This window comes from Motacilla alba, chromosome 6 (assembly GCF_015832195.1).
Source record: "Motacilla alba alba isolate MOTALB_02 chromosome 6, Motacilla_alba_V1.0_pri, whole genome shotgun sequence".
NCBI classification, from domain to species: Eukaryota; Metazoa; Chordata; class Aves; order Passeriformes; family Motacillidae; genus Motacilla; species Motacilla alba.
The window spans coordinates 28,232,810-28,246,365 of record NC_052021.1 but is presented as its reverse complement, the minus strand read 5'-3'; the positions used below and the strand labels follow the sequence as shown (position 1 = coordinate 28,246,365).

Below are 13,556 nucleotides of genomic sequence, written 5' to 3'. Positions count from 1 at the left end.
AGTGTTTCTGATGAGCTTTTCATTTTCAGTCAGGCCTGTTAAAGTCCAAATGGAGTAAACACCCTGTCCTGCTCTCCACTTAATTTGGCAGCAAATAAAATTTATAAAACCACAGGAGGACAATGTCAGGCTGAGAATAAAGGTAAGAGAGACCAGGTTCTATGCCTGTGTTTACATTTGTCTGTGCATCTGAATGACTGTATTTTTAACAAGCTGGCTGAGATGACAATTCATTGTGGGAAAAGTGAAGTCAGGAGTCCAGGAAATTCAGGATTTAGTGTTTGAAGGAGGGAATAAAAGTACTTGGCGAAAATTTGGTCATATTTAGCCGTTTCCAACCAAGAAGCCAAAAGTTTTTATATGTGTCTGGCATCTTTTCATTCAGGTTTGGAGGAGAAGTGGTAATTTTTTGTCATCTGAAGTGAAATCTCAGTGATAAAATGGGATTCTTTCTTTCAGCAGCATCTCTCAGTCCATAATAATGTACAGAGGAGAGTAAGTGTGGTCTAGAGAGGGCTTCAGGTTGCAAGTTGTCTGCGAGTTGTCTTCAGGTTGCAGTTTCTGCACCTTGTGCTTGGCTCCTTTTCAGTCAGATTTCCTAGGATGAGGGTTAAACAACTTCTCTTTCAGTCTTCCCTCTCTCCTCCTTCTAGGGGAACAGGACTTAAAGTCACTCCCCATTAGTATGGGTACAGGGGAGAAAGAGTGAAAGAAGAAAATGGGCAGCTCAGGAGGTGAGAGCAGAAATTCAGAAAGAATCTGAAGCAGTTAAAGGAGACAGCTTAAGGGTTCTGTGGATGATTTAATGGTCATGGAAAGGAACTGGGAAAGCAGACAAATGGAAAGGAACTGGAAGTAATTCTGGGAATGGTATTGCCAAGAGGATGTTACAAGGAGGTAGGGCAAACCCGATGGTGTTGAGGATGTTGGACGCAAATCAATCAGAACAAAAAGATTCATTAATTCAGCTGCTCAAGGAACAGTTTGTCTCTGGGTTTGTGCAACTGCGTAGAAGGAAATGCCTGGAAGTCTGCACTTACAGTCAGCCTAATTGCCTCTGCTGGGATGGGTGTTGTGGGATCAGAGGGAAGATGCCTGGGACTTTGGTTTTCCCTGTTCTACGTGTGTGTGAAAATGGGTAGCAGTGTATCTTTCACAGACCCTTCCTCCTTTGTTTAGGTGCAGTATAGCCATAAAACAGCAGCAGTGGAGTGGAGATGAGATGCAGAGAAAAAGAGAGAGAAAACAGTCTCAGGACATATTCAACTCTGGTTGCAGTCTACCTTTAAGTCTGCTGATTAGAATCCTTTTGTATGAAAAAGAAAGTTATCAATAATATCAGCTCATTTGAGATGGTCAGAACAATAAGACATGTCATTGTTTGAAAGACAGCATGCCAAGGTCTCGATTAGTAATGGAATAATATCTAGAGGAAAACACTCACTCTTCCTTTAAACTGGGAACACAGACACACCTATTCTGCTTGGGCCACTCCCTTTCATACTGTTCAACCCAGGAAATAGTAGGAGTGGAGCCATAGAGTGAGCCACCTCTGGAGGCTCTCACTTGTTCCTCCAGCTTGCTATCTGCTCTCTGTGAGGCTGTAGCTTTTGGGGTGCAGGAACCACTGCCTGAGAGCACAAATGGAACTGGAAATACATCAGAGCTCCGCAAACGGCAAAGGTTTGTCCTGGGCTATTGCTCTGTGTAAATCTCTAATGATAAATGACAGGTTAAGCCATCCACAGAACATTGGTTCTTGGATTTACAGAGGGAAATCAGGCTGAGGAACTTCTGTTGGACTGAAATTGGGATCTTTCTGATAAGAAAAGCAGTTTCTTTGTTTTGGTTTGTTTTTCTTTACTGATTTAAGAGTTAAACACCTCCCCAGCCTGGTGTGCTTTATGAACGGTGGACTTTGTTACTTGGCTGAACAGTGTGTGCATGTACCCATGTGCTGCTCCTCTGGAATGGATATCTGAGCATAGGGAGCAGAGCACAACTCAGTGGAATTAAACAGGCTTTTTATCCAGCTCCGATTCCCTGTGTATTTTTGTAAGAGATAATTTACTGCTGTCTTTTGGAGTTTACCACTTTCTAGCTAAAGGTGATGATAGCATGCTGGTGTTGTGGGGTGAGTTCTGCAAAAAGAGGTTTTAGAGTTCTGTAGTGGCAGGTGGCATAAGAGTTCAGAGTATTGCTAACTGATGCTTTGAAAGAAAAGCTGATAACGTGTCAGTGTTAGGGTGCTTTTGAGGGCAGACTTCTTTGGTGTTTAACCTCAGGAAGCCTTGTATAATCTGTGTGTTACTGGCTGAGCACACCTACAAGTTCTTGGCTGTCCTACAGCCACCTGTCACTGCTGCTGTCCCTGCACAGCAGACAGGAGGGGTGGCTGCTCAGTGCCTCTTTCAGGTGTGTTCTGCCTTTCCCTGTTTCAGGGATGACTGTGCAGCACAGGGTGCCAATCTGTAGCAACGTGCAATGAGGTGAGACTCAAGGCACTTCTCTCCTACACACCTAAAGCACATTCAGCACAGTTTTTTTTGAGCACAAAAAACTCACAGTTTTTTGTGAGTGCTACAGAGTGAATACTCTTTGCATCCAAGAGGCATGCAAATCTTAGTTTGCTCAGTAAATATTCCTGGTTTTTTGTACCACAGTCTTAGATAAAGGTGGGGGAAGAGGCTTAAGTATAAAAAGATATCTTTTCCTTTCTTGGGAACTCAAGTGTGGGTAGTTGCTTTCTCTGCTATGCTTGGACAGATATATAAACCCTTGGGGTGCCCATTTGATTTCAGGTGTTAGAGGTGGAAGAAATAAAGTCCTGTTTTCTTCTTTGCATTGTTTAATCCAGTATTTGTCTCTTAAAAACAGATATAATCCACTTCTGTGGTTCAGGAGATTAAAAAATGTACAGGTAGACATATTGAAGAATTGTGTACACCTCTCTATGAAAAGTGTCACTATACCTTAAAAAAACCCAAACAAACAACAGAAAAATATAACTCAAGTTTTCTACCAACTGTAACAACAAAAATTATGTTTTCATCCATTACTAGTTTGTCTTTGTAGGCCAGACACCTAACCTAATGTTGATTTAGATACAGCAGTTTTATTTCCATTCATTCTCTCAATGTGGGCTGAAAGAGGTGTGCAAAATTCATTTTCCCATGCTTATTTCTTTCCTAATTTGTTTTTAAAATACTATTTTTATTTATTTTTCATATAAATTAATCTCCACAGTGTAGAATGCAATAGCATTTGGTTGAAATCAGCAGTTTCTGTATATTCATAGATGTGGCTCTTGGGGACATTGTTAGTGCTGGGTTAACAGTTGGACTCCATGAATCTGGAAGTCCTTTCCACCCTAGATGATTCTCTGTTTCTCTGATTCTGTGATATTGCTGTGATGTGGGAAACACCACACCATGATGTGAATTTAATCAAATGAATATGTGATCCCCCGGTCCTGTGGGGATTCATTATAGTGAGGTTAGGCTGAATCTCTGGTTCTCTCTCCCAGACTCTGAAACCTGGGAAAACCTTGCTTGAACCTCTGCCTGCTTTGGTTGGTGCTGGTGATCTCCTGGGTGGGGATGGAAATCTCTTCTCTGTGCTGGGTCCTAGTAGATAAATTCATGATTGCCACACTGAGAAAGCACAGAGGAGTCAATTGATCCTTCTCCCTGCTGCTCTGTAGGTGTTTGCGCTTTCTCTTCCCCAGTGTTAGTAGAGGAGTCAAGCTGTCTTGAAATCTAATATATAGAGAGATAATTGCTTGTCATTTCATTGAAGCTGGTAATGAAAACAGGTTGTTTAGTTTGACTTCTATTTTTAATCAGTTTCACAAGCTGGCTTTTCTCATTCTAGAAAAATGATCCCCTGATTCTCTTTGTCAGCTGTCTATTTCGAGGTGGAAGGCTTGACCTCATTCTGATGATAGCCCAGTAAACAGCAGGAGAACTGATTTCTCTTTTCCTGTTCAGAATCAATTAATTGACTCCGGGAACAGTATTGTGAGGATCTGGATTTCAAAGAAAACATAAATGTTGGGGGGAAAAACTCAATAACAATCAGAAAACCACTACAAAATGGTGCTTTATCTTCTAATTCATTCATAGTTAAAGAGGAAATAACTGGGAGCTGCCAACTAGTTTCAGTCTGAAAATATGCACAACATATGTTTATAACATAAGGTCTTCTACTGATAAGTGCTGTTGTGATCAGCACCTGTTTTAACTGATTCATCTGAAAATTTTGCTTAGTGCTGCTTAAAGAAGTTCATCAATCAGTTTTTATTCACCCAACCTGACAGGTTGGCTGGTTTGCCTACTTTCTTAAATTATTTTTGTTATTGCTTAGCTCTTCTTAATTGCAGAGCTATTTCTCAATCAAACCAAGGCAAAACTCTGAGCAAAAAATTGAAGATGCCTAGAGAGTGTTAATACCAGAAGGGATTTTGAAGCTGAACTGCATGGAAAAAGGATTTTTTCTTTTGGTCATTGATTTGTGTCAGTGGTAAATCTGTGTATTAAACAAATACCACAGTGGTAACGTCAACACAAATAAAAGGAAACTTAAGTTTTGCTCTAGGCTGAGGGAGTGTTTACACTTAAAAAACCCAAACCAACCACCCTCCTAGAGTGTACTATTAATAGTTGTTTACATTCTACAGAAACTGAAGAATCAGGCATCTCATTCAGTTACATTCAGGCATGCAGTAACTGTCTAGATGCAATATTTAATGTATTTTTAATACCAGGAATACCATGGTGTTGGCTAAGAATGCAGCAGAAATCCTCACTTAATGACGGCCAGGGCCATCTTGACTTTATATTATGTTCTAGTTACAATTAATTTAAAATTAATTGAAATCCTACACTTGTGTTTTAAGTTCAGCTGCTGGAAAATGACTTTTTTTAGAAGCCCATGACACATAAGACCTTAAAAAACCCCCACTTTCATTTATGGCATTTGTTCTTGCAGTGGAAGGATAAGATCAAGAAATTCTTGCTGAAGAAATACTGCAGTAAATCATTGCTGCAAATACACTATGGTAAATATCAGTCAAGCAGTCAAAATAGTGGTCTTCAGTTCTTTGTAGGTGCTGCACTTGGCTCATTCACCATTCCAGTAATTTATGATATCACTGGAATGATTTTTCCCACTATTGTAAGACCTTATTTCCTACTTCCTCCTGCAGAACTGTAGCTTGCTAGATTGTGAGTGCCCTCCACTGCCACTGCAAGATCAAGACTCTTGATTTAGTGCTATCTTTGAATAACTCTCAAAGGATTTGATAGCCACAGCTTCACAACATTGTACATGTCAGGGCAATATCCCAAGATATGGCTTGCCCTGTGTTGAGTGGCACTGGAGAAGAGCAAACCCAGCTGTACCCGTCATCAGATCAAGAGCATGTTTCTCCTTTTCAGTGTAGTGTCAGCTCTGGAAGTTTGCTGTGTTTCTCTGACTGCTGCTTTTCCTGGTGGTGCCAGATTACAGCTCTCGTTTCAGAAGACTCCACTAAACTATCAGTAAAATACAAGCAAGTGTTTGTGTAGCTGTGGAATACCCAAGGGGCTTAAAACTGCTCTTTATCAAATACTTGTTGGCATATGCTGTATGTTATTTCCTGCCATTAATAAATGGAAACTGATTCCAAGTGTTTTTTCTGTCCCACCAATGTATTTTCAGATGTGTCCTTGCCTCAGCTTTGCCTGTACAGAATGTGATCCCTGTGAGAGAAGTGGGCTGCTCACAGAGTGATAATTTTGCTTAACTGACAGTTTCTTCATTTTTAACCCAGCTCTTGATCACTTGTGTGTGTGTGCAGCTGATTTAACCAGAAGATAGTGCTGACCACAAGAGGAAGGGTTCAGCAGTGCAGTAGGATTTATTTAATTAGAAAACAAAGGTTAGCCAACACAGCATATTTAAAGCTGCTTTTATGAGGAATGTTGGCAGTGGATGAACTGATCTGATGTCATTTCTGGCATCCTGTAGCAGTGCCATACTTTCCACTATACAGAAAGGTAACCTCCTATTCTTAGTTGTGATGGACATTGACAAACAGTTTCTACTGGCTTCTGGTAGGGGCTTAAATTAGTCTTTCTAGTACAAAGAAAGACTCTCTTTCAGAGCTTCACTGATGCTACAAGAGGGCAGGAGTGACTGCAGGAGTTCTCCTTTTAGAGTTATGCCATGCTCCAAGAATGGCTTTGATGTCGGAGACTTTTGGAATTGGATGCAGCAAGAGAAATAGTTAATTCTTCTGATCATGTGTGTTGGTGCTAGATCTACAGCAGAAGATCAGTGTTAGGAGACAATGGGTAAAGTTAAACTAGCATGTTCAGGAAGCCCTGCAGTGATCTAGAGGAGACTTTGTTCTGTGGAATTCTTTACTCAAATTCAGCATTTTAGTAAAGTTACCATGTATGTTTCTGTAGTTGTGTGACATGTCAGAAGAGACTATAATGATACCCAGTTTATTTCAATACACCACAAAAGGAGTGGTGCTTTCTTTGATGTCATGCTTGTAACACATCACTCTTTACAAAGGTACAGGAAATAACCTGAGGAATGAAAGATCTCTGAGGTTTCAACTTTGATCTCTTTGCTCCCCAACATACGTCTGTCGCAGTTACTATGAAGTCTACACTGTGAGGAGGATGTTACAAGGAGTTTCTCCTCTCAGCTAGAAGAAAAATGTCAAAGTTCAGGAAAGGAAAAGTAAAGAAGAGAGTATGATTAAAGGAATTACATTAATCTTGAAAGTCTTTGCTCTGTTTAAATAAAAGACACCTAAACATTGCTGAGGAGTAGGAAAAAAGCTTCCTGCTGAAGACCTGAAGAACTGCCAGTTTCTGCCAGGATCCTTTTGGCTAATTGTTCCCTAGAGTGGCTTAGGCACCTCTTTGACTTCAAGCATAGAGCTCAGCCCCACAGAAGTTGTGGGATTATTTATAAACTTGGGGATAGACAAGTGCTTGGATTGTGTTGTTGAGTCAATCATGCAGATTCTGGGGGTGCAGCAGTTTTTGTATTTATTTTTCATATTGCTTTCACTGTATCTTGCCTATGAAATGGCATCAGTTGTCAGCAATTACACTTGGCTTCTTTTTGTACGTGTAAGTAAAAAGGATTGGGTTTGCTGTAAGAATCCATAGTGCCCTGTTCTTGACATTGTAGATCAATAGATAAGCCTTGTGCTGCCAGGAAATAAAATGCTGAGCCATCTCATCTTCTAATAATGCAATAGATAGATCCATTAATGCACACACTGTTATTTTATGTCTGAAAATAGATGTGAACAGAGATTTTTTTTTTTCCATGACTATTCTGAAATAAACAGTGGAATGGATAAAGAAATGTAAATATCCTTTGGTTGAATCAGGCCTTTTGTCATAACCTAACTCTTCTACTCACAGCGACCACAGTAACAGTGATTCTGCTTGTTTGGGGAGGAATAACTAAAAATGGAATTTTCAGATGGAGAAAGATGTACAGAATTAACTCTTTGCCTTTCTTGACAGCTTGGTTTTCTGCGGAAAATAAGCACTTTTAGTGTTAAATAAGAAATGCAATCTATTGGAAATACAAACGAAGTTAGGAGGTAATGATGATCAAGGAGAAGCACTCAGCTGTGCTTTATATGACCTCTTTTTTAATGCTGACCAGTCACTCCCTAGTGTTATTATCTGTGGTACTTCTATAGTTTCCATTATCACAGGATCTGAAAACTTCAGTCTTTAATGTACCTATTGTTACAAATCCCTTGTGAGAGGAAAGTGATAGGGGGAAATACAATGAAAGAGATTAAGGGAATGGCTCAGGGATGAACAGCAAGTCTGTGGGAGTGCAGAGACAGCATATTTCCCAAATCCTGTGTTAAGGCTTCCAGAGGTAGTAGACTAGCTGACATTATTAGGGCTTTTTTTTCCCTAATGTCATTTAAATATTTCATTTAGTGATTGATTTTTCTGTGTACTGTTTTTTTTTGTACCATTTCAGCCCAGCTAATAATTTCACGTGAAGGTAGGTGGCTGCTGTTGCTCTCCTTTGTCTATGAAAAAAGATCATTAGATGTAATCTCAAGCATATTGTTTGGATATTTTTGTTTGTTTAATCTTTCTGCTTACTGCTTTGCTGAAGGATAAACTTGGTGGTTGTTGGGGACTGGGGAAGTGAGTCAGATTCAGTTTCTGAGCAGAGAGCAAAGGGAAAGCATTCCCAAGAGCTTGTTATGCTGCCTGTCCAGCCTTCCAATGCACTGCAAAGCTGGGCTTTTGTTACCAAAGGCTCATGTGCCATGGAAGTTATCATACATAGTTGATAACAGGAAGCAGAGCACAATGCTTTAATTCAGCTGAAAGATTTTGCAAATGTCATCAATTGGGAAAGGAAATTGTCACAGTGTGGTCTTAGTTAAGTCAGAGATAGAAATGCCGTTGTGTTTTCTCTTGTGTTTTTTCTCAGTTACAAATTGTAACAGGAGAATAAAGGGCAAAGTGATATTTCATGTATGTTTTGGAATGAATACCAAGAAACCAGTACACAAAATAACATTTGCTTTCTTATTTCCAAGTTAGTTTAACAGAAGGGCTTGTGCATGCAGATCTTGCTGTTGATGTAGAAAACAGGTCTGATTTTCAGTGTGCCACCTGCAGAGATCCCCAGGTGGTTTTTCAAAGAGTAGGAGTTTGTACAATGATACAAATGTAGCTACACCCTGTTCGGACTTGAACTTGATACTGTCCTTTCACACAGACATTGACAGACTTCACGGGCCGGACAGACTTTGTAGCAGTTCCTGAATTTACATGTGTGTGCTGCAGAAAGAGGCATTTGGTGGAGTTTGGCTAATGATTACTTAAAGGTCAGTCATAAAAGCAGTGGAAAAAAATGTCATGTGGCAGCTTGATAAGAAGCCTGTATGGGACACTCATGCTTAATTGTGTTGCTCAGCTGAGTTATAACACAGATCCTTTTACCTTTGATACCACTTTAACCTGAGCTAGCCCTTTTCAGTTAGTCACTTTTTTTTCTTTTTTCTTTTTTTTTTTTTTTTTTTGGCAGTACAGAGAAGCCTTCTGGCTTTGTGGTCTTTCTGTTCCTCCAGCTTACCTTAGAGAACCTTGTGTGGGTTTAAACCAGTAAACTAACTTGGTAGAGATCTGTGGACTGTATAATTCCTACCTCTGCAGGTTCTTCATAGCCTTTCTCACAATAAAAGATACCAAAGCCCCATAGCTTTTTTTTTAACTATATCTTATGCTTTTCCAGACAGTAAACTGTTGAAGTAATATTAAATACTAGTAACTAGGAAGTAATATTAAATATTAGTAACTAGGCTTTTCAGTCTGTTGTGAATCAAATCTGCATCTAGATGTACTGGCATGGATCTCTCTTTGGAGGGTCTGCTTAGCAGTACCAGTGCTTTATGTGGCCATCAACAGTACTTACAGGAGCTCTGCTAAACATTTTTTCGTGAGTGGATATGGTCTCAGTGAGGAAGCAGGACAGAAAACAAGCGTAGTGTACCTGGAGCATATTTGCTTGTGAGGAACACCTGTTCTTCACTGCTCATCACCACCTGAGGGCAGAGAGTTCAGCCAGAGCCATTCTGTGGTGTTTAGCTAGGTAGGTGTCAGTGACATTGGTGTGATTGGCAGTGGATTTCCTTAGAGGAGCAGAACAGAGACAGGTATGTGTGGCCACTGCAGCTGCCTGGCAGCAGGACTGCTGAGTCAGCTCTAGTGTGTTTTCTTCTCAGCCAGGATAACAACAAGATTAGATGGGCCTCATGCTCCAGTGAGTGAGCTGAGAAAATACCCTGTTCCTGTTGCTCCTGGCTGTGGTGCCTTAGTTCTTCTAAAATGTAGCATGCTGGAAGTTTCCAGAAAACACAGTGGTGGTTGTACCTGGGCTCTCTTGGGTCTCTGAGTTCCCAGAAGATGGATAGCATTGAGAAGTGGGGCATGGCAGTGTGTGCTGAGCTAGTGGTGTCCTTAGAGCAGTGGACATGCCTGCTTGCAGGAGTATCATGGAATCACAGAATTCCATGGGTTGGGTTGGGTTGGGGGGAACCATTAATGGCCCTCTAGTCAAACCCTTCTGCAATGACCAGGGACATCTTCCACTGGATCAGGTTACTCAGAGCCCGATCTGACCTGGCCTTGAATGTTTCCAGGGATGGGGCATCCTCCACCTCTCTGGGAAGCCTGTGTTTCACCACCCCCATTGGGTGCACTTGACCCCACTTGTCCCTGTCATTGGTGAAAATACTTATCAGTACAAAATAACACATTTTAGTAGTGGTGGTAGTTCTGGTTCTGGGTTTAAGCTAGGGGAACATTTAAATGTCTTTCTGACCTGAGCATAATCCCCACAAAATTTTCTCTTACGCAGCAAGGGAATGGATTTTGTTTCCATTTGAAAATAATTTCTGTAAACTATTGGAATAAAATAGCTGAGATACTTTTTAAGGACTAAAACATGATTACTTCAAAAGCCACAAAATAGCTTTGCGCTACCGGTTTTTAAGGCTCAGCAAATTTTATGTAGTACCTGAATTATTAATGGAGAGAAATTGGAAGAGGAAGATCTCTTATCAGCCTTAAACAAGCAGTAGTTGGTTGACTCTGCAGAGAGAGTCAGCTCTTGCTGAAGCCATGAGTGAGCAGGTCCTGGGTGAGGAGCCCTATGGGGTGAAGAGCTTCTGTCAGTATGCCCAGAAGATGACTGCCTGCTTTGGACACTTAGGTAAAGAAATTAAGATGTGCATGTGAATTTTGTGGTCTTCATTATGTGGATGAAGTTTACAGTAAATAGCTGAGTGTTTGTACATCAGTCTGCAGTCTTGAGTAAGTAAATAGTGGGTGTCAAAAGTGAAAAATCTAAATGTGTGGAGTAATTTTACCACAAGTAAAGTTTTGCTTCTTTCTTGTGTGTGTGTATTTGAATGTTGGATTTTTTTCTTTTCTTTGCTCTCGTTTGTTGGTTTAGTTATTTTGTTGTTTGGATAACTGTATTTCATGGTAAAAGTAGATAGAGTGCTTGCTCGTTTTTCATTTAGATGAAGGCCCCTTTTTCCTCTCCTTTCTCTCAATATCTTTGAGGATTCTTATATGGAGAAGGTAATCCTGATGATTCTGTTACCTTGGGCAGATGCATAAAGCATTATTTGGGACTATCTACCTGTGCAATAGATGTGTTACCTTCTGAAGTGGTATGGTGAGAGAAAAGGAAAATTTTGTTCTGTTTTACCTTGTTTCCTGTATTTTTGTTTTGATTATTTTTTGAAGCTAGGTTTTTCTGAACTAGTGTGACTGACTTCAGTTTCCTGGCTTTCTGATTGGGCTGTGTGTTGCTTTCAATGCAAGACTAAAATCACACTGAAATGTGTTTGCAAGGAGTTTAACTCTGATGGCAGTAGAAATTGAGACAGCATTAGTGCACCACACACTTCTGCTGAAGGGCAAGTCTAATCCTCAGTGCTTCTCTGAAACATGGAGGGATATTTCCTCTTCTATGTATTTAGCCTGTGGTGTCTGGTTTTTACTATTATTCACTGTTGGCTATTCTGTTTCTTAATTTATTTGTGGATTGCAGTCAAATGTTTTTTGTTACATCTGCTTTTGGAGTATTAGTAGAGATGCTTCTATTCCTGGTTGCATATGAAACATGCATGTATTTTTATCATCCAGGCAGCCAATTGATGTGATGAATTCAGAGGGGATTGAATAAGAAATGGTCTTGAGACAGCTGGAAATATTTATAAATAAAATATTTATAAAGTTGGAAATGAGATAAAATATTTAAAGTAGCTGTTCTGCATAATTCCTGTCTCCTATCCAGCCAGCCCCCTGTGAAAACTGTCAGTCTGGAAAGTGCCCATACCTCACACTGTGCTCTGTGAAGGCTCGAGATCCCAGCACTGACTGCTTGGATTAGACACAGCTTTGAGTTGGCAGTGATTTAAACAGGTTTTGCTACTTGGCAGATCCTGAGAATACTTCCTCAACACTAGTTCTGAGCTGAGCCCTGGATTCCTGAGACTTTCTTTCACAAAACATAATGACAGGGTTGTGCCCCTGTGATTCCTGCCTTTTTCTTTTCCCTTCAGCAAGAGCATCAGAAATCAAACTATACCATTTAATTGAGTGCTTGATTTAAGTGGTAGGAGATTGCCATTGTCTTTTGATTCAGACTGAATCAGAAAGTGTTTAGTAGCTGTTGTATGAGGCTGTCTCAGGCCTTGTCCTTGCCTTGGACACAAGGATGTGCTACAAACAGTCCTTTATCTGACCTGGAAGCCACTGTGATGCTTCCTGGCCTTGTTTTGCTTATTTCTACTGCTTGTCCCTTTATATTATATATTGACGGGATTGAGGCTTTTGGAGACAAACACTGTACTTAAAAAAAAAAAAAAAAAAAAAAGAACAGTCCAAAAATCATATTGCCTTGTGAGCAGCTGGCATGGCATCTTTGAAGGTGCAGTTCTCAGACAGTGGCAGCAATAGCTGGAAAGGGGCAGCATTAGAGAAGTCTGTCTCAGGGGAAGGAGGATCTAGGGGAAGGAGGATCTTATTTTTAATTAAGCAGGATGTTTCTGCAGTGACATGTTAGGGTCACCAAATCCTGATCCATTGTCCCCCACCAGTTTTGCTGGTGGAAGGACACTGGATTGTGCTGCACTGTTGGACAGATCATCAGACTACAGTGGTCACAGGCTGAGTGCTTCTGTAGTGGGTATACAGGTCATACTGGTTTAGTTCTTACTGCAAGAGCTGCTGTAATGAAAGTCTTGGTGAACAGAGCTGGAGGTTGGAATCAGCATGGGCACAGCAGAAAGTGGGGAGTCAGCTTTAAAACACTGTGTTCAAACTCCAGCCTAAGGACAGACTTCTCTTCTGGGCATTAGGCAGCCAAGCTTTAGCAAGTGTTGTCACAGCTGGAACAGTTTCTGCAGGGCTCACCTTTCTGCTCTCTGGGGATTGACTCCTGCAGCAGCGTCAGTGTCTGGGCAATGTGCGTTTGCCTCTCCTCTAAGGGCAAAGTCCACCTGACGTGTCAGTGGCGCTGGATGGTTGGCACTGCTCTTGTCAGCTGCCAACATCCTTCCCCGATTACCCAGCAACAAAAGGCACTCTCAGACTGAGGGAACCTTGGGTTGGCTCATCCAGCCCCTCCTGTGAGTCATCCCTCTGCTTTAAGCTCTGAATGGAGATCCACCCTCACTGGTAGCAGCCTTTGGATTTTCAGAGCTGCCTCTTCCACTGAGGGGCTGTGGAGTGCAGGTCAGTAGGCTGAGAAATCTGGGAGAGAATGAAAAATTACTGCAAAGTTTCATTTCCTTGGAGGAATGCTTAAAGCGCAGCATTTGCTGAGATCTCTGATCTGATACAAGATACTCTAAGGCAGAACTGAAGTTGCTGTATCTATTGAGCCAGCTCTTCCTCAAATACACATTAGCACCACTACATTAAAATTAGTACAGATTTATTCTGGCTTGTCCTACTGTGTTCTCCATTAATTAGAGAATCCAGGAG

At 40.9% G+C, this 13,556-nt stretch overlaps 1 protein-coding gene across 2 annotated transcripts in view; it reads left to right on the top strand.

The window, feature by feature from the left end:
• Positions 1 to 13,556, top strand: part of ABLIM1 (actin binding LIM protein 1) — a 187,605-nt gene that overhangs the window by 45,862 nt on the left and 128,187 nt on the right. Inside the window, exon 1 of one of the 2 annotated variants that reach the window (XM_038140694.1) lies at positions 215 to 1,683. The exons of the other annotated variant lie outside the window; for it this stretch is intronic. Within the exon in view, the coding sequence (XP_037996622.1) occupies positions 1,644 to 1,683 (40 nt within the window). The 5' untranslated portion in view covers positions 215 to 1,643. Of the gene's footprint in view, positions 1 to 214; positions 1,684 to 13,556 lie in introns of those variants that run through there. 2 annotated transcript variants of the gene reach the window in all.